This window comes from Pseudopodoces humilis, chromosome 5, assembly GCF_049639895.1.
Source record: "Pseudopodoces humilis isolate 2021_Gansu_Grassland_sample_001 chromosome 5, ASM4963989v1, whole genome shotgun sequence".
Lineage (NCBI taxonomy): Eukaryota > Metazoa > Chordata > Aves > Passeriformes > Paridae > Pseudopodoces > Pseudopodoces humilis.
In genome coordinates this window covers 38,170,641-38,195,644 of record NC_142204.1, presented here as the reverse complement: position 1 = coordinate 38,195,644, position 25,004 = coordinate 38,170,641, and the positions used below count along the sequence as shown (strand labels likewise).

The 25,004-nt window shown below is 37.6% G+C and overlaps 1 protein-coding gene across 4 annotated transcripts in view; it reads left to right on the top strand.

The window, feature by feature from the left end:
• Positions 1-25,004, top strand: part of LGR5 (leucine rich repeat containing G protein-coupled receptor 5) — a 90,794-nt gene that overhangs the window by 43,762 nt on the left and 22,028 nt on the right. For 2 of the 4 annotated variants that reach the window (XM_088055568.1, XM_005519360.3), the window contains exons 3-7: positions 6,772-6,843; positions 8,404-8,475; positions 19,434-19,649; positions 21,996-22,067; positions 24,452-24,520. In XM_088055568.1, the coding sequence (XP_087911694.1) occupies positions 6,772-6,843; positions 8,404-8,475; positions 19,434-19,649; positions 21,996-22,067; positions 24,452-24,520 (501 nt within the window). The remainder of the gene's footprint in view (positions 1-6,771; positions 6,844-8,403; positions 8,476-19,433; positions 19,650-21,995; positions 22,068-24,451; positions 24,521-25,004) is intronic. The other 2 variants (XM_088055569.1, XM_088055570.1) reach the window with 2 other exon arrangements.

Here is a 25,004-nt window from a genome sequence, read left to right as displayed (position 1 = left end):
TTAGTTGACTTTGGTTAAGTGCTATATGGATATCCATATTGTGAAAGATTTTTTGATGTAAGTAGCAGGAACATTTCATATTACCTATTTATCGATGTATATGTAAGCTGAAGAAAATTAGAAATAAAAATATAGAAATGATATATTGACTATATATTTATATAAGGGGAGTAAATATATGTGTAGTTGTCTGCTTGTGTACCTTTAACGAAGTTTGACAGGAAACAAAATTGAGGTAAGATTCAAGATTGGTAAATTTTTCCTTGAACAAAGGCAATTTTTTAAACCAGAAAAAGTTGTTTGAGAAAAAATATTTGAAAAATTATGTTTTCTTGTTATACTTCCATGTTGTTCCTCCCAAAATAGTAATTTTCCCCATTAGAAATTGGGGTAGTAGGTTTAGGATTGATAGTAGTGTTATTGGTGTAGCTCCTCAGAGAGAAGTAAATTACTGGCAAATATGATACTGTGGCAGGATGCAAATGAGAGCCCCATTTCTACTTGTGTCAGCGCAAATTTCTTCCCCAGACTTCAATGAGACTGATTTCACCATGGATCTTTATCAGGTATTTAGAACAATTATGGCAGTTGGAGGAGGCAGATCAGGCTTTTAAGAAAGAAGTTTCAAATTACAAAAGAGAGTTTCTTATCTGTACGCAAGGTATAAAAGACACAGTCCATGATTACATTAATTTTAATGGAATTTTGTACATACTAGTGTTTTAGCACCAGATTCAGGAGCGTACACGCAGTAGAACAGCCCCATCTTTTGGGGCTTTTACTGTCCCAAGCCTTCTGAACTTTCAATTTATATTCACCAGAAAAAAGTACTCTTTTCACTTTTCTGTCTGGAGAGGTTGTTAGCTGTAGCATGTAATGAAGTAAATGATGAATATAACATCTGTTTTTCAAGAAAACATACAAATACAAAACTGACTGTATTGTGACTCTCTTGGTATTAACCTAGTCATATATATAGATGTAGATACAGAAGTTGATATATAGGTATGAACATATCCATGATGACATTGTCTTAGTGTGTGCAGCCTTTGCCCTCATTCCTTAAATAAAAGCAGCCAACCAGTTAGTGAACAGAAGTAAAATGCAGAGTCAGAGACATACAGAAAGGATTCTAGTTCACAGAATTATTCTTGTAGAAATCTTGTAGAAATCTTTGCACACTTCAAGAATGATTTCAGATTGCACTCACAATTCCATTGTGTATAGGATATTGCACTGCATGGAAACTGATAAAATATAATGCAACACAAGTGATGCAATGATATATAACCTAATGTGTATGAAAGGGCATGCACTGGCATTAGTCTAGAAACATTGAGTCAGTCTGGTATTCATATCATAGTTTACTGGCAAATAATAAGAGTCAAATATATTTATCAGATATTTGAGTGTAATGAATTTCTACTTAATTGTATCTGTTCTGAAATACAATTACAACAGGTTCACTGAATTTGCACTTTCACTAGTAATGAACCTTGACTCCTTTTACATTGTTTATTCTCATTATATATTGAGCCACACTGAGATCCAGTGTCATCTGTTCTCCTATGTTTCAGCACCTTGCAATATTTGATAAGTAACTTGTCTCAGAAAATTCACTTGTTCTGATCCTGTTAGAACACAGTATGAATATTGATGAATGTAAACATATGCTTTTTCCCAAGGACACAGTTACTTCCCTTTCATGTCTTTTCTTTAGGTTTGATACTACTAGATTTGGAAATACACAGATGCTTGATCAGCATTTGTTGGACTAGGTCTTATTTAAGCAGAGAAGGAAAGCAACCACTATTGGTATTGTACTGTCACTGTCTTCTGCAGACTGAGAAAAGTAGCTGGGTCAGATTTCCCATAGGTTCTTTCTGCAGTTAGTGGAAATGTGTTTTCTTTATTAAATGCCACAGTTTTTTATCTGTAGAGAAGACTTTTTAGTGTTTCAAGTTCACCTTCATCCCAGCAGGTATAGAGGAGATAATTGGTACCGGGTAAGGTTTGTCCTTTATGATGTGCATAAAACATCCACACAAAAAGCTGTTTTGAATTGGCAAAAAAAAATTACTGTACTAGAAATGTAAATTTGACTGTTCTCAGTCACAACTCATATTTATTTGCTTCTTTCTGATGAATGAAGTTTTTCTTTTCAGACAATCAAAGGAAAACAAGAAAGAGGTTTCTGATAATTTTTGGAGCTTTAGTTCTCTTGTATGGGAGTGTTCTTTTGACTGGATGACCACCATTTAATAAAACTATGACAGTGCAGGAGAGGTCAGAATATGTCAAAGGGGTCAGCAGATGGGGAGCACTCAAAGGAGAACAAGACACACCATTTCTTGTATCTGATCATAGGCCATGAACATGACCTGCAGCATTACAACTATTCCAACAGTGCACACTGATTGCCAGTGTGGCTCAGCAGCATTGAAAGATGTTTTATAAATTACTGCCATTTAAAAGTATGGAGGCCAGTTGCTTTTCTCTCAGTTCATTTATTTTACATCTTTTAGATAGAAACTTGCAGTAGTATAAAATCTATGCCTAAGCCAAAAGTATCCTGGCTTCAAGCACAGCAAGTAACAACTGCTGAAGGAGGTGGCTCTTCCCTGTAAACTTTCCTAGCCTTCATTCATTTGCAAGATTATTCAAAGCAGTGCAAGTAAAATCTATTAATGCAAAAAAGAGGATTCTTTTTCATTACTTACATTAAAGACCTGTGACATATTTAAGCCTGAATGGGATATCTCTGAGAGATTTTTAAACTAATGTCAGAAATGCTTAAAATAGAAGAACTTTTAAGAGTGGATATTCAAAATTGTGCAAACATTAAAAGTCAACCATTTGGTTATGTAAGTTCTAAAAACAATTTCATTTTTGCTCTCAGAAATTATTAACTAAATACTCAGCTATGGGGACAGGTACTCCGTCAATTTTCATTTGTTCAAAGAGAAATTATACCTACCCATTCAGACTAAAATTACTATCCAAAGTACATCCAAAATTCAGTAAAATACTGGGCAACTTCCCTCAAATAATTTAGCTAATAGAAAACAAAATCCCTGAAGTGGAGAAGAGTAAACCCTAGTAGACACTTGATACATACTGTAGTGTCAACAAAGGGATGAATTTTCCCTTATGCCAAGGCTGAGAATAGAAACACAGTAATAGCAAGAAAATGCTGAAAGGAAGACATTAAAAAATTTCAGGAATAAAGAAGCCAAATTTCCTGAGCTTTGCAGCATGCCGTAAAGGGCTTATGTGCTAACTTCTATCCAAGAATACTGAAACAATTAGACAACCATCCAAATGAATAATTTTTGCTGATTTTTACCAAATACTACAGTGCTGGGGAATTCTAATGGGCTGGGAAGATGCTACTATTGTGCCAGAAGTTGTTTCAGAGAGCATCTTGGGAATGAATAGGTGCTTTTGCTGATCTTGTTCCAGAGAAAATCATGAAAAGTGCATAATGGAAAAGCATTTTGCATGGTAAATGAAGGTCAGACAACATCATTACATCAAAAATAATTGTTGCCAGATGTCTGCCTTTTCTGACACTGTCAGGTTGCTTGGTGGGAGAACTACAAGGACATATATATCCATACGTGGCATTTGTGATACACTTGATGTTGCCCTATGCTGAAGTACGTAAGGTTGTACATGAAGAACATGATCTGCTGCTGCATCAGCAGAGGAATATCATATAGGATAGTTCTAAGTACTGTCTGTAAAATTAGTGAGAGCTCTTTTCAAATTAAAAAATATTCAAAGCAGAACTTCAAGAATGACCTGAGGTTGAAAAAAGAACTAGTAAGGAGTAAATACAGAAGTTGTGCCTACCAAGAAGTTTAACATGTTGCTTCTGCATCTGTCTGAAGTGTTTGTACAAGAGACATTTTTAATAATTAGGAAGTTGTGATCTAAACGGAAAAGAAGCAAAAATTTTTTAAAAGGGTTGTAACCTGAAAAAAACCACCAGAAATAAAAATTACATTTTCGTTTAACAGTTTAAGTAACTAACCCTCTGAACTGCTCAGGAGCATGGCTGTACATTTTCAAAAATGCCAGACATTAAGGTTTGCTGTAGAGAGCCACAAAGATGCTCCAAAGCTGGGAAAAATTAGTATTTAGATACTGAAATGAAACGTTAAAGCTGCACAGTGTCCCAATTGTATTGCCGCAGTCCTGCATTTACAGGTAATTTCCACAGCCCTTCTCCATGAGCTCTTTAAATAGGTCTGAGTTTCTCAGCTAGCCCACTTTATGAAGAGTATTAAATTCAAACAGGGGGTATTAATTAACATGTAGTGCATTCAGCAGTTTGCATTGCCTCAATTATGAGTGAAGAAGGGGTGGCAGCCTGAAGGAGCACACTCTTGAGTCTTCAGACATGTGGGTTTAGTTCTCTGTTCTTTATCAAGTTTTCCATATGACACTCACAGCAGTAATTGAAGGGAAAATCTCAATACCTGCCCCGTCTAAGGTTTTGCAAACTCATAACTTTCTGGTTCATCCAAGCTCATGTCCAGAATTCTGTCCAATCATGTCATTAAAATGGCAGAGCAAAAAAGTGCTGTGGGGGTGAAGTAGTCTTTCGGTTTTCTTTTAAACAACCATATCATAAAAACTGAAATCAGAATTAGACAGGTCTCAACCTCTTCTCGTTAGTGATCCACAAAAGGCATTTACTGTTAGGAGCACAATCTATTGTGCCTAATATAGCACATGCTTTCTTGATCCTAACAACCCAAAAGTCATTGCTATTTGTGTTCAGAATGAAAGCTGAAGCTTGCAGAGGGCCCTCTCACATCTGAAAAAAGGCCCTCACATCTGAGCCTGTGAGTGCCTCATCTTGGAGTAAGAGTGAACCAGGTTTGGCTTGCACGTCCACCTGCAGGAATTCAGCTGCATGTGCCCAATACCAGGACATCTCCAGATGTCTGGAGATCAGACTCCATTACACTCTGCAGTGAGAGACAAGCCCAGCAGCTCTGTCTGATGCTGATTGTCATTGCAGAGCAAATTACCTTCATGTAACAGAGCTAGCTCAACATTACAGGTTATGTAGCTCAGCAGGAATGTCTATACAGGAAAAAAGCCTTTTCCACTAACTGAAAAATCCTGAAAAGTCTCTGGAGTTAAGATCTAGATGTTTTCTTTTTATTTTCTTTCTTTTTATTTTTCAACATATAGCCAAATATACCTTTTTATTTGCTGTATGAAAGCAGTGGCTAAAAGCAAGGCGTGCACAGGACCCTGTAGTTAGCTCAGGGAAAGCTCAACCACAAAAGAAGACAGCATTTAAGGGCCAGTCAGTGCTGGATCTTTGGGACTCCAGTCAAAAGTACTTGGCCTTTTCTGTGAACAGTATTAGCAAATCAGGTGCCTATTTCAGCACTGTAGGTTCCTCTCTGGCAGGGTGGTACCCAAGGAACTTCCTGGGACTAGTCCTGTGCTCTCTCCTAAGGGGCCAGAGGCCAAATCAAATGTCAGCTCTGATATCACATCAGCTGGACTATGGGCTCCGCAGTTCTGGTGTACAGTATCTTGGCTGATGGGATGTACAATTCCACTTGGCTTAACTTGTTCTGCAAAGAGGGTTACATCATATCAATTTGAATTTTTTTGTCAGCTAGGAGCACACACTGGGTCCCTACTGACTCAAGGTAACTTTACTGGGAAGTGTCCCTTAGCAGATTTCCAGGTAGGGTACAGGCATCACAGCGAATTCAGGCTGAGTTGCAATGTCAGAGGCTGAATGCAAGATCACAGAGTGGGTTGGGTTGGAAGGGGCTTTAAAGACCATCTAATTCCAACCCCCTTCCATGGGCAGGGACACCTTCCATGCTACCGTGTTGCTCAAAGCCCTATCCAACCTGGCCTTGAACATTTCCAGGATCCTCTGGAGCTGCACTGATGGAAATGGCATTATTTCATATCAAATAGATTTTCTCTTTCCTAGACACAAACCTTACAGAATGATGCAGTCTTTTTTTGTTGTTCTTTTGTTGTGTGTTTTTTTGTTTTGTTTTGTTTTTTGTCAGAGTAACATGCTTTACAGAGGTATTTGGTGTACTTACCTAGGTCTGTAAAATACCTTCAGGCGATCTGAGAGCAAGATGCAGTAGAAGTAGGGGGGGAAAAAATTTTAACAGATACATTTTTTGCCAAACTATTACACATCTGCTTACAGGGAAAACTGTTATTCCACCAGTACAGCAGTTTTATGTGTAGTTATTTCAAAATGAACTCTAATCATTGTTATGTACATTGTTATGTACAAGTGAGTGAACTGTTCGTGGAAGTCATACATGCACAATTCCAAAAGTGCATGCTTGTAAGTCCTACGATGCTCATGGTTGCCACTATATATTTTATTTGCTGGGATTGCTCTAAATCCTGAAAAGAATATGAATAATTCAATGTACATTGTAAACCATAAACCAAATTTGCAATGAAATTGAATTTTTTTTTCTCTGCAGTCCAGCTTTCTGTGGATCAACTGTGCAGTAACAGGCTTCTTTTTTGGGGGGGTTGGGGTGGGGGGGAGTTTGTTTGTTTGGGTTTTTGTTTTTGGGGTATTTTTGGGGTTTGTTTTTTTGTTTGTAAAAGTGTATTAATGACAAAACTAGGCTCTTAAACCACTGCCTCTGGCATCAGTCGCTCAAACATAGCTGTGTTGCACTTTTTAGCAACCAAATTAATTCCACATGAAGAGAAAAACTATTCATTCTTTTCCTTTTTCAAACTTTGCAGACGTCTTGCAGGAAATGGCTTGACATACATTCCTAAGGGAGCATTTGCTGGCCTTTTCAGTCTTAAAGTGCTGTAAGTAAACTGTGTTGTTTGATATATTTCTGATTTCCTTAAATGCTCTAGGGGACTAATTAACCAGTGAAGTTTTGATCAAGTAAATTACATATTTTGATCAGCTCATTTTGAACAATTCAATTGAAGATACATATGAACACCATTAAATCTTTGTTTTTTTCACATAGAAAGTATCCTAAACAAAATTTGGAAAACATTAATGGCATTCTAAAAACAACTTGCTCATCAAGTAGATGTGTCTGTACAATATCAAAGGTACAAACTGATTCAGTTAATAGTTTCTTTAATTATCTCAAAAGTACTGATTTCAGCTGAACTTTTCATGATCACACAAAACTGGGGATTTCCTTTTCTTGAGAGACAAGGGGGGGAAAAACGATATTGTAAACAACACAATGTAATTTAAAACACAATTCACATTTCATATATTGTTCTTTGCAGTGTAATGACTATTAGATAAATTATTAAAAATATTACAAAACCCTGTATTATTTGGAGTAATATGACAGGATGTATACTTAATAAAATTACTAGCAGGCTACATCTCACAATGTTTACACAAGGAGGGATCTTTGCCTGTGTAAAGTTCACAAAAACTGTATTATTAGCAGGGACCAGCAGCCTCCTAGGCAGTGTCAAGCCAGGCCTGATGCTACTGTACAAATCTCTACTGAAAAAATACTTACCAGGAAAAGAAGCATGAAGAGATTCCCACTCCATCTACTTCTAAGTTGGCGAGCTCTAACTCTTGTTGGCCTAAGCAGATTTAGGCCTGCCAAAAATTATTTCATTTACAATGTCCCATTGAATATGCCTCCTTTTGAAGGCAGCATGTACTACTTTAGATTTAGCCACATAGAATATTTATAGATGTAGTTGGTCCAAACAAGGATGTTAGGTAGTGTCAATGAAGCCATATTCAAAAGGAGGAAAATATTCTATAGGAGTGGAAGGTGATTTTTCAATCTTTGCAAGCAAAATGATGTGATATTTCAGAAAAAAGATTTGTCAAGTCATTGCTAGCAACCTTTGGTTTGAGAAAATTTATTTTCCTTAAAAAAATAAAAGCAGTTTATTTATAGAAATAAAATTTTATTCAAACTAAATCGTAAATTCCTCACACAGTTAAGAGTTAATTTGCCATTGTTGCATTTTCCTGAGTAAGGATTTCAAGGGTCAGTCCTTCACAGTTTCATCAGAAGAGAATCACTCCAGAGGGACAATAATATCAGTACACGAGAATGAAAATTTCAGAGTCACTGGAGGCAATTAGGCGGTTATAAGCCCTATTGAAAGCAAATCGGATTTATTCTTTTAACTTCCTTAGCTGCTTTGAAAATCCTGCTTAAAGCTGATGCCTAGCTGTTAACAAAGGTAATATGCTACAGGTATTTGTTTGCTTTGAAGAGAGCGGGCCTTTGACAGGGGCAGGGGAATGGACTATTAGTGTAACTTTATTTGTAATCTTGAAGTAGGACCAGTACAAAGAATGTAAGCTTGGAAGAAAATTTGCAGTAGAAAGAAATGATCTTTGCTTTTGTGCTACTCAAAATGTAGGATGCTGCAGAATAACCAGCTACGCCAGGTTCCTACCGAAGCACTCCAGAACCTGCACAGCCTGCAGTCTCTGTGAGTATTCCTGATTAATCAATTTGAAACCTTGCATGAACATTAATATACAATTACCTAATAATTATATGTTAATATTACTTTGTAATGTGCTGGATCAAACTTTTCTTTTAATTCTCTTTGAGCTGCTTTTCGAGAGAATTGTGCTCTCAATTAAACATCAAAAGTAGTTGATTTCATTCCAGTAGTTTCATGACACTGGCAGCCTCTTTGTGGTGTTATAGACAGGTTCAACCTCTGAGAAGACACTCCTTGGCCTGCAATGTTTTCTGCCAAGAACATGATTTCTTGTTAGTATTCTTTACCAGGGAAGAGAAGGAATCCCAAATTACTCCCTTCCTTTTTTTTTTTTTTTTTTTTAATTTGGTATGATTTTTTTCTTTTTCAGCAGTATGGAAAACACTAATAACTCATGAAACAAAGTGTACTAGAAGATGCTTAATTATATTCTGTGCTTCAGGCAGGCCTCTGTATTTATAGTTCTTGATTGTCCATGCTGACTCAGTCCACAAGCTTCAGTTTTAACAGAACTCCTGCCAGAACTGCTAGACCAAGACTGAAGAGTGGCTGCTTCGTGGTATGAATGAAATTATTTTGGTGTGCTTCTGCCCAATAAGAATGCTTGTACCAGGCCGTGCTGAAAGCTGACCTAGCCCAGCACCCATCCTGTAATAACAGATGCCAAAGGAAAGCAAGAAGGTCCAGCAAAGAGTATAACACTGCTTTGGTAAACTGTTCCAGCAGAGATTTTCACTCAAGGACTCACTGAGTCTGTCGTGGCTTTGATAGCTAAAGGGTTTTCTTCTGTGGGTTTGTACAATTGCATTTTGAGCCAGTGAAACGTTCATGATTTTTTATATCTGCTGATCAGCTAGCCTGTGTAGCATGGTGAGGTACCTTCCGATATTTACTTGGAACTCTTCACCACATTTGATGTTCTCTGCAGCATCAGGACAAAGCAGAAGCAGCAGTTCTGTATTCGTGTACACCAGTTTTATATACCTCTCTTCTGTCTCCATTAGTCAATTTTGCAGATGCAATCTGTTAGGATTGTCTCTTTTGTGGAAGCTATTCCATTTCCTCTGTTATCCTTGTCATGTTAATGAACTTTTTTTCAGTTCTCATGTATTTGATCTCAGACAAGTGAAGGAGGGAGAAGCCCTGTACAGTGTGTTTAAAGTACTTGTGTGCCATGGGTTTATAGAGGGCAAAAATGGATGCTTTTTTGTTTGCTTTGCTACTAATTCAAAACTCTGTTTTGTTTAATTTTTTTAACCTTTACTGAATGCTGAGCTGTTATTTTCATTCTTATTGCAACTGCAGGAGCTCTTTTTAGCATGTTAGTAGCTACTCAAGAACTTGTCCTGTAAAGTTTGAATTTCCCTTTCCCCCAGTGCCTCTCTTGACACCTATCTGTACTGAACTTCATCTGTCATGTTCTTGTTCAGGCACTTTGGTATCAGGAGTTTCTGCTGCTGCACTTGCAGTTCGTATTTTGAAACCACAAAGACATATTTGCTGTCTAAACACAGGCTGTGGTAAATTGAGTTAGTTTCTGAACTACCAACAAAATTTATTGTCACCTGATACAAAGAAAAATTACAAAATTTTCTAAAGCATATACTGATTTTGAATCTGCAGCATGAAATATGTAGATGACTGAAAACGGAGAGGCAGTTCTTTGCTCAGAGGAAAATAACAAATGACTCTTCTCTGTGCTTTAATTGACCACTTTATATTGTCACAGAATTATTATCAAATAAAATTATTTTCCTAAAACGTTGCAAGATCCAGAGAGTTCAATCTGGAAGTTCAAATAGCTTTCACAAGAAATGTTGTTACAGTGTGCACTGATCACCAACGTCACAGGTAAAAGTCTAACGTTGACAAGGATAGAACAAGCATTTGTACCGATCTGGTTAGAGTTGTGTTGGTTGAGAAATGTGCTATGTTGAACATACTGTTCTTTTTGTGTAGGTAAAGAAGTTCCACCAGAAGATTAACATATTTTGTATACATTTTGTTCAGCCAAAATATGAAGACTAGAATTAATGAAATTGGTTTATTTTCAGAAAAATCACTTCATCTGTGTATAACTTAGCACTACAGAGACACACATTATACTATAATAACTCCCATGTTCTTATGCCTGTCTTAAACTACTTTTGCCTCCTTAATGTACAAAGCATTTGTTAAGGTTTCTAAAGGTGAAACAGCCCTAAGAATTAATTATCCTATAATTGTTATTTGGTCAGTGCCTTTTTTCTTTATTGACCAGACACAGACAGAAATATCTCAGCCCTATACTTTTGAGGTTACAGTTCTTTCCTTTGATCTTTGAAAAAGTCTTGAGAAAATGCTGGTCTAGTGACTATATTAGGTTTTGTTTCTGCTAAACAAACAAAAAAATCTTGCTGAGATCACATCACTCTATACACATTCTGGACCAAAACATGATAAGCCAAGCCAACAAGAGTTCCTTTGTTACTCTGAAAGAGATTGTTAAACTTTCAGTACAGTTTCTAAACAAAATGACAGTCTCACTCAGGCTTTGTTGCAAATTTTTTTTTCCTTGGGTGAAGAAGTTGAAGAAGTAGACTGGAGTTTATGCAGTCTATTTAAAGGACTGAATTAAAACAGAGGAGAACAGGAATCGTCAGTAGAAACCTTTAGACAGCTGCCTAGCAGACCCAAGATGGAATGATACGGGTTTGTACAGAAAAGCTACTATCACCTGAAAAACGATCACTGGCAAAAGAGACCTCTTTGAGGAAAAGAAAACTATTATTCTTTTGTTTGCTTAAAAGGGGTTGTGCCTGCCAGATAAAGGTGCACAGATTCAGTTTCTTGTTTCATATAGTCTAGGACTTTTCTGTTCACAAGGTTGTTTTGCATTGGTTTCTGATTTACAATAGGATTTCTTGAAGCCTTTTTAATATCAGGAGTCTTTTCAAGAGTGTAATTAAGAGGTTAAAAGCCTTCTCAAAAGCAGTTTCTATAAGATAACAACTTCTTCTACTTATTATGTTTAGGTCTGCAGGTGGCATGATTTCTCAAAGCCTCTTAACCCTTTGCTTTAAGTTAGCATCTATGCGGGGGAGAAAAAAGCTGGTGATGGGACTCAAGTCTCTTCCTTTTGTGATTTTACTCAAGAAAGGCAGTCATGCAAAGGGGTAAACCATAGCAGCTACCTTGATACCTTAATCAATGTGAAGAGGATTATGTTCAAATCCTTTTATAGAAGTATCCATGTCTAATTGTGCAGGTGTGCATAATGTACATATGCGCACATTAATATTCCATGTTCACTCATAATGCAAGTTCATCACAAATTTTTGCAAGCAGGGTATTTCTGAATGATATGCTCTCCCTATTATCCACTTCCAGGCTAAAAGATGGCAGTATTGGTGTCAATATTGATAGACCCATTAATTGATGTTAAGTGTGGTACAGAGAACAAGAGCTGATGTGTTGCAGGAACAAGCAACAATTTCTTCCATCTTATTGTCCAAGTAGTACTTTTGCCAGTATGTAAAATGGTATGACACATTTGAGTGACAAATATTCATAAATTTCTTAAGGCTTGATTTACCTCTAGAACAGATCAGTCTTATTCAGACAGCAGATATTACTCAATAATTACTATAAAATGAGAAATAGACACAAAAGTTAACCAAAAACGTGTAAGATTTCTGAATTTCACCATTGACAGGAAAAATCTATGAAAAAACCTTAACAAATGAATGACAAATTTTTTTCTGTCACTGAAGCAATGATTGAACAATATTAAATAATAAATAATATAAATAATATAAATATTAAAATATTCTCCAGTTTTATAAAAGTCTTTGTAGTTCAGTAGTCAAAACCAGCGATGCGCTGCTTTGATTAATAAATCAGTTCAGCTGTCAGAGCTTGGGCAATGTTTGCATAGGACTCTAGTTCCCTCTGTGGCAGGTGAATTAAGGAAGTAATGAGCACATGCTGATTTTGGGATGTGGTTTTGAGCAGAAGGGTATCTGTATTATTGTATGGGCTGTAATTTTCCTCTGATATCTAGTGTGAACACAAATTATCCAGATTGCTAGTCCTAACAATTCAAATGGCATTTATTTCTGTCAAGCACAAAATAGTGTGCAGATACCTTGATTGAAAGGGAGGAACACACAATCACTGATGTGTCACAACTTAGTACTTGGCAGCAGGGTTCATAGAGTCACTTGAATACTCTCATCCCTATTGGTCACCTTAAGCAAATGTATTTCTTTAGTACAGACTATAAGCAGGAAATCTCTGGATTCTGTGTTTTGCACATCATATCTCCATTCTGTGTTTAAATCGAGAAAACTTATAGTGATTTTTAACATATATGTATAGTTCAGAAACTTCACATACATGTATTGATATGTCATTTTCAATTAGCAGCTTATTTTCTGACAATTTCTTTTCATTTAATGCAGACATTTGTTTAAATAGGTATCTTAGTTTCTCTAGTACAATCATCTTGTTTTCAAATACACCCTCTATATACCAGAACTGACCAGAATTGACATATAATTTCAGTATTTTCGAGCAAGAAGGGATTGGTCAAAAACAGGCAAGGCTATATCAGTAATCTTTTTTTTACTATTTTCCCGAACATGTTACTATATATTTTATATTACTAGCCACTGAAAAGTTGCAGATCTCCATTTTCAAATGTTGCTAAATGAAGAAGAAAGGATAATTAGCATTGCAGATGGAAAAGCAAAGCTTCTGCTATTCTTTTATTGGAACTATTGTAACACAGCCCTTTGCAGTGAATTCTATACATGAAACTTCTTTCCGTTTATTTTCTTGTTTAGACATCATTGTTAATGAGCAGCTCTTACTGCTGTGTTGCCAGATACACAGGTAGTCAAAATTAATAACAGTTCAGGTGTTACCTCACTACCCATGCCACACAAGCCATGAAGAACATTTCAAAAAGCAAGCATTATTTACTGGATCACCTGCTCTCATTCCTGTGAAATTTAAAGGACTTTTACTTTGACAGTGGAAAATAGGGCAGAACACAATATAGCCCACAAAGCACTTTAAACAGTTGACACATGGCAAAAATAAACCATCTTTTTTCCCTTAACAACCTGCAAAGCTGCAATTTAGTGAAGCAAATTAATTGGACTTTACAAGTAACAGTAAAGTAGTATCAATGAAATTTCTTCAAATTTTCCAACATACTTTGTAGATTTCTTACATTTTATTTATATGGTATTTCAGTATTTATAGACCCCCTGATGGTGACACCACGTTTTACACAAAATATTGTCTAGAATTCATCTCAGATGTTCTCAGTACTTGCTTGTCTGGAACAGGTCAGCAAATGGATTTTTCATCGTCCCTGTACTCCGCCAAATATTTGACATTTCAAAAGTTTCCATGCTTGTTGTTTCTGATCAAGCACTGGAAGACTTTGAGGGCACATAGTTCTGAAATTCTTCCAGTTCAGGCTTAAAATTAAAAAGCCGCTTTCCCCCCCACCCCACCCCCCCCAGAAATGTTAAATTTGAACAATTATTTTCCAGTGTGATGCTTCTGTTAATAATCCTGATTTTTAGTTAGAAGACGAAACAACTTTGATGAAGTTAAATTCTCTCCAGAGAACTGTTTCCATGAAAAGACAGGAACCTTAGTTGTGGCTTTCCATGTCACACCTCATGATAATGAAGGCTACAGAAGGAATTATCCTTAAGAAAGCTGGTACCTCAGCAGATGCCCACAAACTTACAGAGGAGGAATTTCCCACATTTGAAATTGAGGTTGTTTGTGCCCATGTAGATGTCTACACATACACAAAGACATCTCAGAACTTGCTGTTGCAGTTGTTTTATTGCACACCTTCACCGTCTGGGCTGCTACAGCGCCAGGGCAACAGAGGAGTGACTGAAACATCAAGCAGCAGTACAGTATCAGACCACCCCTCTCAGTCACAGACCTTTTTCTGGATTGATAACCAAGGTTATCAAGGTAGAGGTGCAAGGTTACCTAAAAAGCATTTGCTACTGTTTTTTTTATGTGCAGTCCCAAACTCAGCCAGCCAGTTGCTCTCAAAGTGGGGTGCAAAGAGGCTGTATTAGATCAGCAATTCCAGGCTGCAGTTCCAGGGTGATGTTTCCTTTCATCCAATAGAAGGCACCAGGCATCTGACTCTTTCCTGTCTTATGAGTAATCTCTAAAGAGGTGGGGTTTATCACATCTCTAAGACAGACAAATTTCTCAACCTCCAGACTGCTAGCCAGAAATCATCCTGCATGGTTGAAGCCCGTCAGGATGTGTGGGAGGCCGAGAAGCTGCTGTTGGAGTGTTTGGCAGTACAGGGGCTTACACCAGATTTCCAGTCAGGTCCTGGGGGCCGTGCAGTGGCACGCTGTGCTAATCAGAACCAGCTGAACAAAGCAGGCAGTGCTTCAGAGTGCTCCCAGGCCTTGGCCATGGCTGCCCGCCTGGCTGCACTGTTAGCAGGGTCCTTGGCACACTTTTGACCCATGCCAAATAACATTTCCCTGAACTAGGGAATGTGTTCCTGGGTTTCATCTGGTAGATCACATGCGTCTGGGACTGTCCCTAGCAGGTGACAAGTTTCTTGGGAGGCTAGGAGAGGACACTCTGAGCCATTTGGGTGAGGACTTGTGAGTGTTCCCAGACACATCAAACATGCCTGTCTATCTGTAGGGTCATGATGTGATTCTGCAGCCAGCTTCCTGGGATAATCCAACAACTCCTGCTAGCCCCCACTTTTTCCCAGTTGTGGGGATTGAAAGTACCCAGTATCAGAGCCAACCTTTGTATAAACGCAGCAGTGCAGTTGGCTTCTTGTCTGTATGCAGTGTGATAGCATCCATCAGCTTGAATGCAGGTTTACCAATACTCCTGAGCACATCTGGATGTGAAGAGAAGCACTACAGATTGAGAAACTCCCACGGCTGTGGAAACCTCATGTAAAACTGAGCAGTGGGACAGAAACAAATGCTCCTAAACTGTGACCTGTGATTTGTCTTTTTTGGTCCTGTTGTTGCCATGCAGGGTTCTTTGTACCAGTCTTGTAAAAGTGAGATGTGAGAACTGCTGGGCTGTTGTGTTGTACTTAAGCTTTTTACAATAGTACTAGCATTTTCCCCTGTGGACTGAAGGGGATATCCTGCTTAAAAGACCAGGTTTGAAAAACACAGCTTACAACAGCCAACTCTATTTTTATTACGTCCACTTTTCAAAGCTAGTTTAGATGCCACTTGCCATTACTTAAATGAGACTTTAGTCAATCCTGTGAACAAACCCTTGAGAGGGTCTATGTAACAAAGATGGTGGGCTACAAATGACCCTCTCCTGGCCTTTATGTCCTCCCTAGACAGGCCCTGTCCAAAGCCCCCATCCATCATTACTCCATACTTCATGGAGAGACTTGACTGAGGCTCCCTGCATACCAGAGCTGAGTCAGGAGAAGAGAAGAGAGAGGGAGAGAGAAGCGCACTTCTTTAATCCACCATGCCTAAAAGCAGTCCTCCTGTGCCCCCACTTCTCTGCCTCCCCTACCTGTTACAAACACTCCCTTTTCCTTTGGTTTTACTTCTCCTACTCTAAACTTAAACATCAAAAGAAACATTTTATCCTTGACTTCTCTATCCATCTTTGTCGCTTCCCTCTTCTCCAGACCTTTCGTTGTGTTCTGGCCCTCATCCATTCAAGATGAGGCAATTCTTGTAATAGCTGTTCATTTCAGAGGGCAAAATGGCTTGGGAGAAATCTCCTTACTGATCTATCTAGCATTTGATTTAAACCTGAGTGAATGAGCAAGGCACTCCAACAAGATATTAAGGAATTTCTTGATTGCGAGATATACCCAGCTTGTAGCTGTTTTTGAGAGAAGATACAGAAAATAGGGGGGGAAATTTTTTTATATATATATATATATATATGTATGAATATATGTATGTGTGTATATTCCTTTAGAAACCTACCACTGGCATGAAACTTGGCATCCATTCATATTAAATTGATAAAAAAATGCAAATCAAATCTTTTTCAAACATTTGCCTTTGTCTGTACCAGTAAATGAGGTTTTCATTCTGCAGAAACAGTATCTTTTCATAATTTGTGTGCATGGTCAGAGAATTCACAGTGTGTCACAGGAAACACTAGTGGGTTACAGTCCACATAGTTCAAGCATTTGCTTTGAAAGGTTTAGACATTTTAAGTGAGCTCATGGTGAATTTCATAGTGGCTGCTTTATTTACATGCTGCCTATCAGAAGAGATCAAGAATTTCTGTTTCCCTAAATTAGCTCTCTCTGGAATATAATAGCAGCTTTCAAACTCACCACATGTTATCTGCGTATATTTTCAGTTAAAAATAGGGTCATGTTTGTGAGTTAATGGGTTTAGTTCTGAAAGTGCCAAAACTTTGATCAACACATGTAAAACAATTGGCTGAAAAGGGTGATTTTGATCAGTCCTTTATACATCAGTGTGCATTACCTACAGTATGACAGGAAACATAACCACTATTGAAACCTTTTAATATCTGCAAGAGGGAAAACGGTGCTTGGAAATTTTAAAAAGATTAGATAACGAAAGAGCACTTGAGGCAGTACTTCTTATAAGTACTTGCAGGATACGTAATCCAGTTACAGAACCTGAAGCACAAGTCATTGCAGCTTTTTTGTTTCTTCCAAGCTTTATTTAAACAATAATTCAACTATCTAGAATTTCATTTGCAGTATAGCAGTTCTGTTTTTCTTTCTGTTCTGTGGGTTTTGTTTACATAGCCAGTGGTGAGTTTATATTTGGAAACTTCAGCTATTAAAAAAAAAATAAAAATCAGTTCCTTGATTTGTTACACAATATTGGTAAGATAAAAATCCCGGTCTCACCGAGGACAGCAGAAATGATGCCATTTCAGCCACAGGTTCACATACAAATAAGTAACTGTTGGCTTCTCCACACAGCCAGGCATCCTGTGAGTGACTTCCATGGAGTGAGCAAGGGACATCAGGGCTGCACAGGCAGGCTTCCTGTTGAACGAGATGTTAACTGCAATACTGCAGCACATGTAGTTTGAATAAAGCCTCCATTCTTTAATCAGTGAAACTGTCAGACTAAGGCAACTGTAACTTCTTAGTTTACATACCAGCATCACCAGCAGGGAAGAAATTTACTTTTGACTGAACACAAAGAAACCTCATCTACTCATTCAAATTATACCTTATTTGAAAACACAGGCATAACATGGTTGTTGCCTGGGGAAAGGAGGAAGAACAACATGAGTATTTCTAAACATTTCCAGCCTTATCCATTTGTTGACAGACCACTGAGTAATTTTGGAAGCTCTGTTTCTGCTGCCTGACATGTCAGTTACTATACTGAAAATTTAATTGTACAAGGGCTTTGACACTGAACCTTATAAATTTGTTCCAACTGACCTTGTCTCAGTTATTTGCCAGCCTGGCACGGAGCCTTAGCAGTCATTATTTGTTCTCATGCAGTAGGTAGGGCCAGCATGGAACAGGAGATAGAATGGACCTGACATTTTACATGACTGTAAATGAGAAAGCAGCTTTAAATAAAGAGATTAATATGCCCACCACAAAGAGTATTGCATTTCTCTCAGAGACCAAATTTAGGTTGTACAGAATTACTCCTTTGTACCCCAGGTGTGGCTGTTTGTTCTTAGTATTTTCAAACATATATTTAAATTTATTTCTCTATTGCCATTCACTTAATTGCTCCTCTCTAAACATTTCATGACAATTTTTAAGGACAGCTTTCATGTTAGGGAAAAGGTATAAGTCACTGCAACACATTAAAAGCAGAAAAAGTGTATCAAGGGCCCACATCCCCGAGTGTTTCACAAAGTTTCAGAAATCTGAAGTGCACTTTTAAATCTTTCCCAAAGAATAACAATGAAAAAGCAAAACACAGCAAAAACAAAAGCCAGTGAATAGATGACATTATATATGTAGCACCACATCTGAAAAAGGTTCACTAAATTTAATCCTTAATTACACAAATGTGGCAACAAAGCATCACCACCATACTCTGCAAAGGTACAATGTGCAGTTGAGCTCCCTCTGTTGGCTCTGCAGCAGCTGAAATGCATTTAGTAACTTCTTTTTCAATACAAATACATCACATTGGCAATACTGATCTCTAGGTAAAAAACATTATGTTCCACTACTAAAAAAATGTGAACTTCAGTTTTCATTAGAATCACTAAGATGAACAGTATTTGCACTGGAACAGGCTCCCCAGGGAAGTGTTCACAGCAACAAGCCTGACAGAGTTGAAGAAGCATTTGGACAATGCTCTTGGACACATGATGTGACTCTTGGGATGGTCCTGTGCAGGACCAGGAGTGGGACTCGATGATCCTTGTGGGTCCCTTCCCACACAGTTTATTCTGTGATTCTATAGCTGTAATATTTAAGAAAAGGTAAAGCTGGAATCTCCAGAGACTCAGAAGTGAGATCTGTTTATGGGTCTTGGAATGGGTGTTTAACATATGGAAATCCAAATTATCTTGCAGCTCAATGATTTGTAAGTTCTGAAAGAGAATCTCTGGATGAGTTCCTTGCACTTCTTTGTTCCACGATTTCAAACAATTGGGAAAGGAAACAAAGTCATAGCCAGTCTTCAGGGAGACTTTGCTCAAAAATGATCAGTGTGTGCTCTCAGTGAGTTGATGGCTCCAAAGAAGAGCTGTCTCTGCAGAGCCAGCTGACAAGCAGATGTGTAAGCACAATTTGAGATCTCAAGGATGAGGCTGCAAGCAAGATGGGAAGGTAGAATCTCCAGGAAATGAAAACTGAAGTGGCAACCCATGTCCATCCTTTGGGGTTATGTTCATGGTGATAACTTCTTATAGCCATTGTGCAAAGCCACTTCTCTTCACTTGAAGACAATTTTCTCTGTTTCTTTTTCTCCTAGGCGTCTGGATGCCAACCACATCAACTATGTACCCCCCAACTGCTTCAATGGCTTGGTCTCCCTTAGACACCTGTGGCTAGATGATAATTCATTGACAGAAATTCCTGTCCAAGCTTTTAGGAGTTTACCAGCACTTCAGGCAATGACATTGGCACTGAATAAAATACATTACATACCAGACTATGCCTTTGGAAACCTCTCCAGTCTGGTAGTTCTGTAAGTTCTATTGATTGCTTTTTATACACAGTGTCTTCTTGCAGGGCTTTGGCCTCTTGGAGAAACAGATTTTATTGCATCTTTGTACTAGCATTTTCTAAATCACTTCTTTTGATCTAGCTTAAAAGTTTCCATCTCAATAAAAAAATACTCAAGGGAATTAAAAATCACCCTATCTGGTCAGCAAAACAAACAGGAAGGGATGCATTGTGTGCTATCTAAGATTGAAAGAGGGAAGATTAGAAACAGGAAATGAACGGAAATCTTTCTGGGGGACTTGGAAAGAATGCCATCCAGTAGAAAAAAATATGTATTTCCTGTCATAGAAAGTATATGTAGTTTTGTATTTGGTTATGTTTGCATACCGGTTCAACTAAGTGAAACATGCACGGCTGGCACCAAAATCTGGAAGGCATACTATGAATCATGGTTTCAGCTTCTTATCTTCTGGGAATTTACCAAGTGGAAAAAATCTAGACTGGCTGGAGAAACTTAAGTGGAGAGGTAATTTCAGGATGCTTTGGAAAACATTAGCATTATTAAAGAGAGAATTAAATTATAGGCTGCCAGAAACCATGGTCTTATATATAAGACACGTAGCATGTTGTAGCATACTCAAGCCCCAGTGTAAGCGTTGAACCTGGCACACATCAGGGCTCTTCATTGACAGCTATAGTCACTATCTCTGCCTCCATGGGGCCCCAAAAATGAGGATTAACACCTGATTTGTGCTGCAAAGCCTTTACCTTCTCTTTACATTAAATATCAATACCATTCAAGTTAAAGAATGTCTGGACTTGTGATTTGATTGACCTTCTAGACTTACATCAGCAATGGAAAAGACAAGAGGCTGTTTTGAGCTCTGTTCTCTAGACCCCGTACCTGAAATAGAGTGGTTAAGAGCACAGTTAAGAAATGCAGGAGAACATAATTTCTTTTCAGGCCATACTTGCTTCTGCTCAGTTAGGTTTCCTTATTTAAGCTCTGCCTTGCTTAGTTCTAATCTTCTGGGCTTTATAGTGATTAATAAATGAATCATTCCTCATGACCTAAAACAGCTGATCTTTTTGGCTCATCAAAATATTTGTGTGTGGTTCTGCATTCATTGGGTTGCGACTCTATACAGTATGGCAAATTTTCAACACGGTGCAAAAGTGCATGGTCAATTGGAGCAGGTCAAAATCTTTATAATTAAAGATCCAAACATAATTAGAATTTGAAGATGCACTCTTCATGCTAACTAAAGTATTAAAGGTCAGAGTACTCATAAAAAAATACAGAGTTGATTAGGTTTCTTCCTAGAAAAGGAAAAACCCAGACTATTTTTATTTTGATGTCAGAATCCTTGCCTTTGATGGATAGATAGACTCAGTTTCTCTAGATTCTGCAGAACATTCGGAGAGCCTCTGATCTTTAACAATATTTTTGGAGTAAAATGAGGGGCCTGGCAGCCACTCATTCACAGCCTTTCTTTTCTCTTAAAGCCCTTCTCCCTTAGTTCCCTCCACTACAGGGGTAGGATTTTGAGGACAAAATAAAAGGAAAAATCTGGGGAAAAGGCATACCTTTTAAATTAAATGACCTGAAGTGGATACAAGTTGAATCTAACCACATTAATGAGCTTCACTCAGAGTGTTTTTTTTCTATGTCAGTCTAAAAGGCAGAAATAGGCAGAACTCAGAGTCTTGGGATGGGACAGGGGGTGGGTAGAATTGGTTAAAATATATAAAAATTACTTTCAATTACTGAATATTTTAGGAAGGAGTTATTGATTTTCATAATTTCAAAGAAAGGCAAGTTACAGCACTTCTAAGATTACTTAGTTCACTCATCTCAGAGAAGCTACAACTTTTTGTGTTATGGCTTTGTGCTTTTTTGCATTCTGCAAGCCTGATGCCCCTTACCTGTCTGCTGTGTTACCCATCTCCTCAGTGGCTGCTCTTTTGGGCCATACCCTCTAACACGCTCAGAATATATATCTTCCAGATATACACCTCACACCCCACACACAGTTTTTAAGACATGTTACTTAACTGATTAGCTATCACTGAGAATATGTCTGTTCATTTTGCAAACCCCAGCCTGAAACTACAGGATATAACACTTTTGAACAATCTAGGTGGTTTTAAAACAGATTCCCCCTGTGAAACCAAATGGAGAGGTGTTGGGAGAATGGGTGGAGGGTGGTAGAGCTGCCTCCTACACATGCTTTTGCAAAAGCATGGTTGCATATAACCAATGCATCCCTGGAAATAAGTTAATTTTGATTTAACTATCAAAATGTTTTGCTTTAGTCCACTGTGTGCAGTGTGCTTTCCTGACTGCATACTTAATGTTCCCCTGCAGACATCTCCATAACAATAGAATCTATTCCCTGGGAAAGAAATGCTTTGATGGGCTCCACAGCCTAGAGACATTGTGAGTTGACCTCTTATTTGTTTCTTTTTTTTTTTTTTTAGAGTGTTTTCATTAATATTCTGAAAGAATAAAAATAGCCCAAAAGCCAAATGTGGGTTTGGGCTTGCCTAATTGCTACAGGATCTAAGTGATAGTTCACAATGACTCTGTGTAGTAAATCCTATTTTTGACAATAAAATTAGTTTGCCTTTTTAATAAGCATTGTCAGTTGATAAATTGTTTGAAAGACAGTTGAAAACTGTGTTGAGCATATAAAAAGAAGTGACTATTCATGAACTCAATGGTTGCCTAGTTTAGTACTATTTATTTGTCTTGTTCAATCAATAAAGCTAATAGCTAGATTGGGAAATTGCCACAGTGAAAAGTTTTAACATTAAGAAACCGTCTTACCATAGAGGAAAGTTATAAAATTAGGTAGGTTTATTTTTTATATGTGGAAAAAGCAAAAGTTCTAGGTAGTCAAATTATGCATGTGCTTTACAAGTGGGAGAAATACTTCAGTTGTATCCAAGGTTTTGTCTTCAGAGAGCTCTGATAAAGAATATCACTGGTAAAGACTGAAACTTCCTCAGATTTTCACTGTAATTCTGTTTAGACCAATTCAAATTTTCTTAAGTTATCTAGCAAAAATATATTCTACATAAAATACCAAACAGGAATGCAGTGCTAATGGTTAGCAGAAATTATTTTGCTACAGTTAGTCAAATACAGATGTTGTCTTCTGGAGTCACCGAGACCCCAGAGATGCCACAGGGACAGTAAAACTGCATGTGCTTCCTCCCGCACCTGCTGCAGTCAGCTGCATAATTTTCAATGATTTTGGATGTTTTACCCAACCAGGATAGAGGTTAAAAACCCAGTTATGAGAAACAAATAGTTTCAGACATGGATATTCCTAGTCTAAAGGTGACTGTTTGCTTTCCCATCAGCAAACCTGTGTCCTGCCCACATTCAGCTTTCACTAAGATTAGGAAGCAAGAAGGTTTGGGCTTCTTGGGTTTTTTTATCACCAGTTTGATTGCCTTGATCCCTTGCCACTGAATTGCAATTTTACAATTTGGACTTTTAGCCGCCTGTGAGTTGAGAGGAAGTCCCTTAGTGTAGCACCGGAAAGGGGGACGGGAAAGGAAGAAGGAAAATGTAATGGTTTGGTTTGTTTATTTAAGTGATATTCACATGGCACTTGGTCACAAATGGGGAAAAACAGAACAATAGAGTAAGTAATTGCAAACCCAGTCCCAGCCACCTGGCATGAGAGAGATGGAAACACAGAGGACAGTCACAAACCCAGGAATAAATGTAGGTGCAGCCACTTCCCTGCAACAGGACAGTGTAGCACTTGCCTCAAGCACAGTAATTGCATAATGTATAGACCAGTTCCCAGATAGTCTCAAGATAATCTGAAGAGATCTTGGTGTAAATGATGGACGCCAGTTTTAAGATGGTTTGTTTGCATGGAGGGGTAGGTCTGGAAATCACATATCACTAGAGGGCAAAACCAAACCGTACATGCCTGTAATCTCTTTTTGTCAATAAGCAGGAGAGATTTACAAGCAGGAAGGAAAGCCTTGTTGAGTTCAGACAGCAGTTTCCTGCCTGCATTACTTCAGCCTGATACTATTTCAATTTCAATCTATTGTAAACTGTGGCTTGGGTTTTGCCTTTTTAAAAAGGCTTTTGCTCCAGTTTTTCAGACAATTTTCCTCACAAAACATTTCCAGAGCACATCACAGTAAACTGGCATATCTCAATTTTAGTTTCAGCCATCTCCTAAATGCTAAAGGATACATATGTCATGCTGAGGGCAAAAGAAGGATTGTAATCCATTCAGCCTACCAGAATAAAGTCTAATTACTGCTGCAGCATGAGCACTTCTTAAAGCAGAGGTCACTAATGTAGCTACACTATCGTTTTTACAATTTGTGTGGTTAGAAGTATTCTCTTGACTGTTGTCAAGTCTTAAAATTAACAATACAGTTAGAAATCTTAATAAAGAGATGTATTAGACATGTAAAGCACAGATCACCAGTCACTGAATATTCTTTTGAAAGATTTCTTTCCCTGTTAATACTTTAATGTAATGCAAGGAATGGGCAATTTATAAAACATCAAATGCCTTAGTAGTACTCGAATTTACTTGTATTTTCTTTATTACAGAATATCTAAAATGTAACTAAAAATAGAATGCTGATAAAAAATAGAAACAATAATGTGCTCTAAATAGACTTTGTTGGAAAATATCCATACACTTTTGAGGATTTCCTGTCTTTGCTGTATGCATTTATTCAATACATCGAAGATGATAGTTCATTACAAATGCCAACAATTCTATGTTATCTGTTATGTAGTGCATAACCGAAATAATAAAATCTATTTTCATACAGAGATTTAAATTACAACAGTCTGGATGAGTTCCCCACTGCTATCAGGACACTAACAAACCTAAAAGAACTGTAAGTACAGAGCTCATATTAAGAAGAAGGATGTTTTGTCTAGTGTATGATTTTTTTTTTAATGCTGGTGATTTTATCAGTAGTCCTTAAAAACCGATATCCTAGGAAAAACTAATAAGCATGCCAACATACATAAAAAATAATTTTAAATGTTCAGTTTAGACCATTCAAGTTTTGACAGCTTTTACTTTTATATTGCCTTGTGCAGTGAGTCTTTTCCAGGAACTTCCTCTTTGGAATACAGTAAATAACAAACACAATTAATTCACTTTTAGTCCCAAACACAAGAGTTAGATTTTGTAAACTATCCAAATAATATATTAGTCTTCTAGCTAAGAAGGCATGGCATCTTTATTAGTCCATGAGGTTTAATTAAACTTTACCAACTTCCCTCCCTCACCTCTATTAAATTAAAGCAGTTTCTTTTCAATATATATAGTCAGTTCTTTGTAATGTTGTGAACACTTTGTAATGTTGTTCAGTG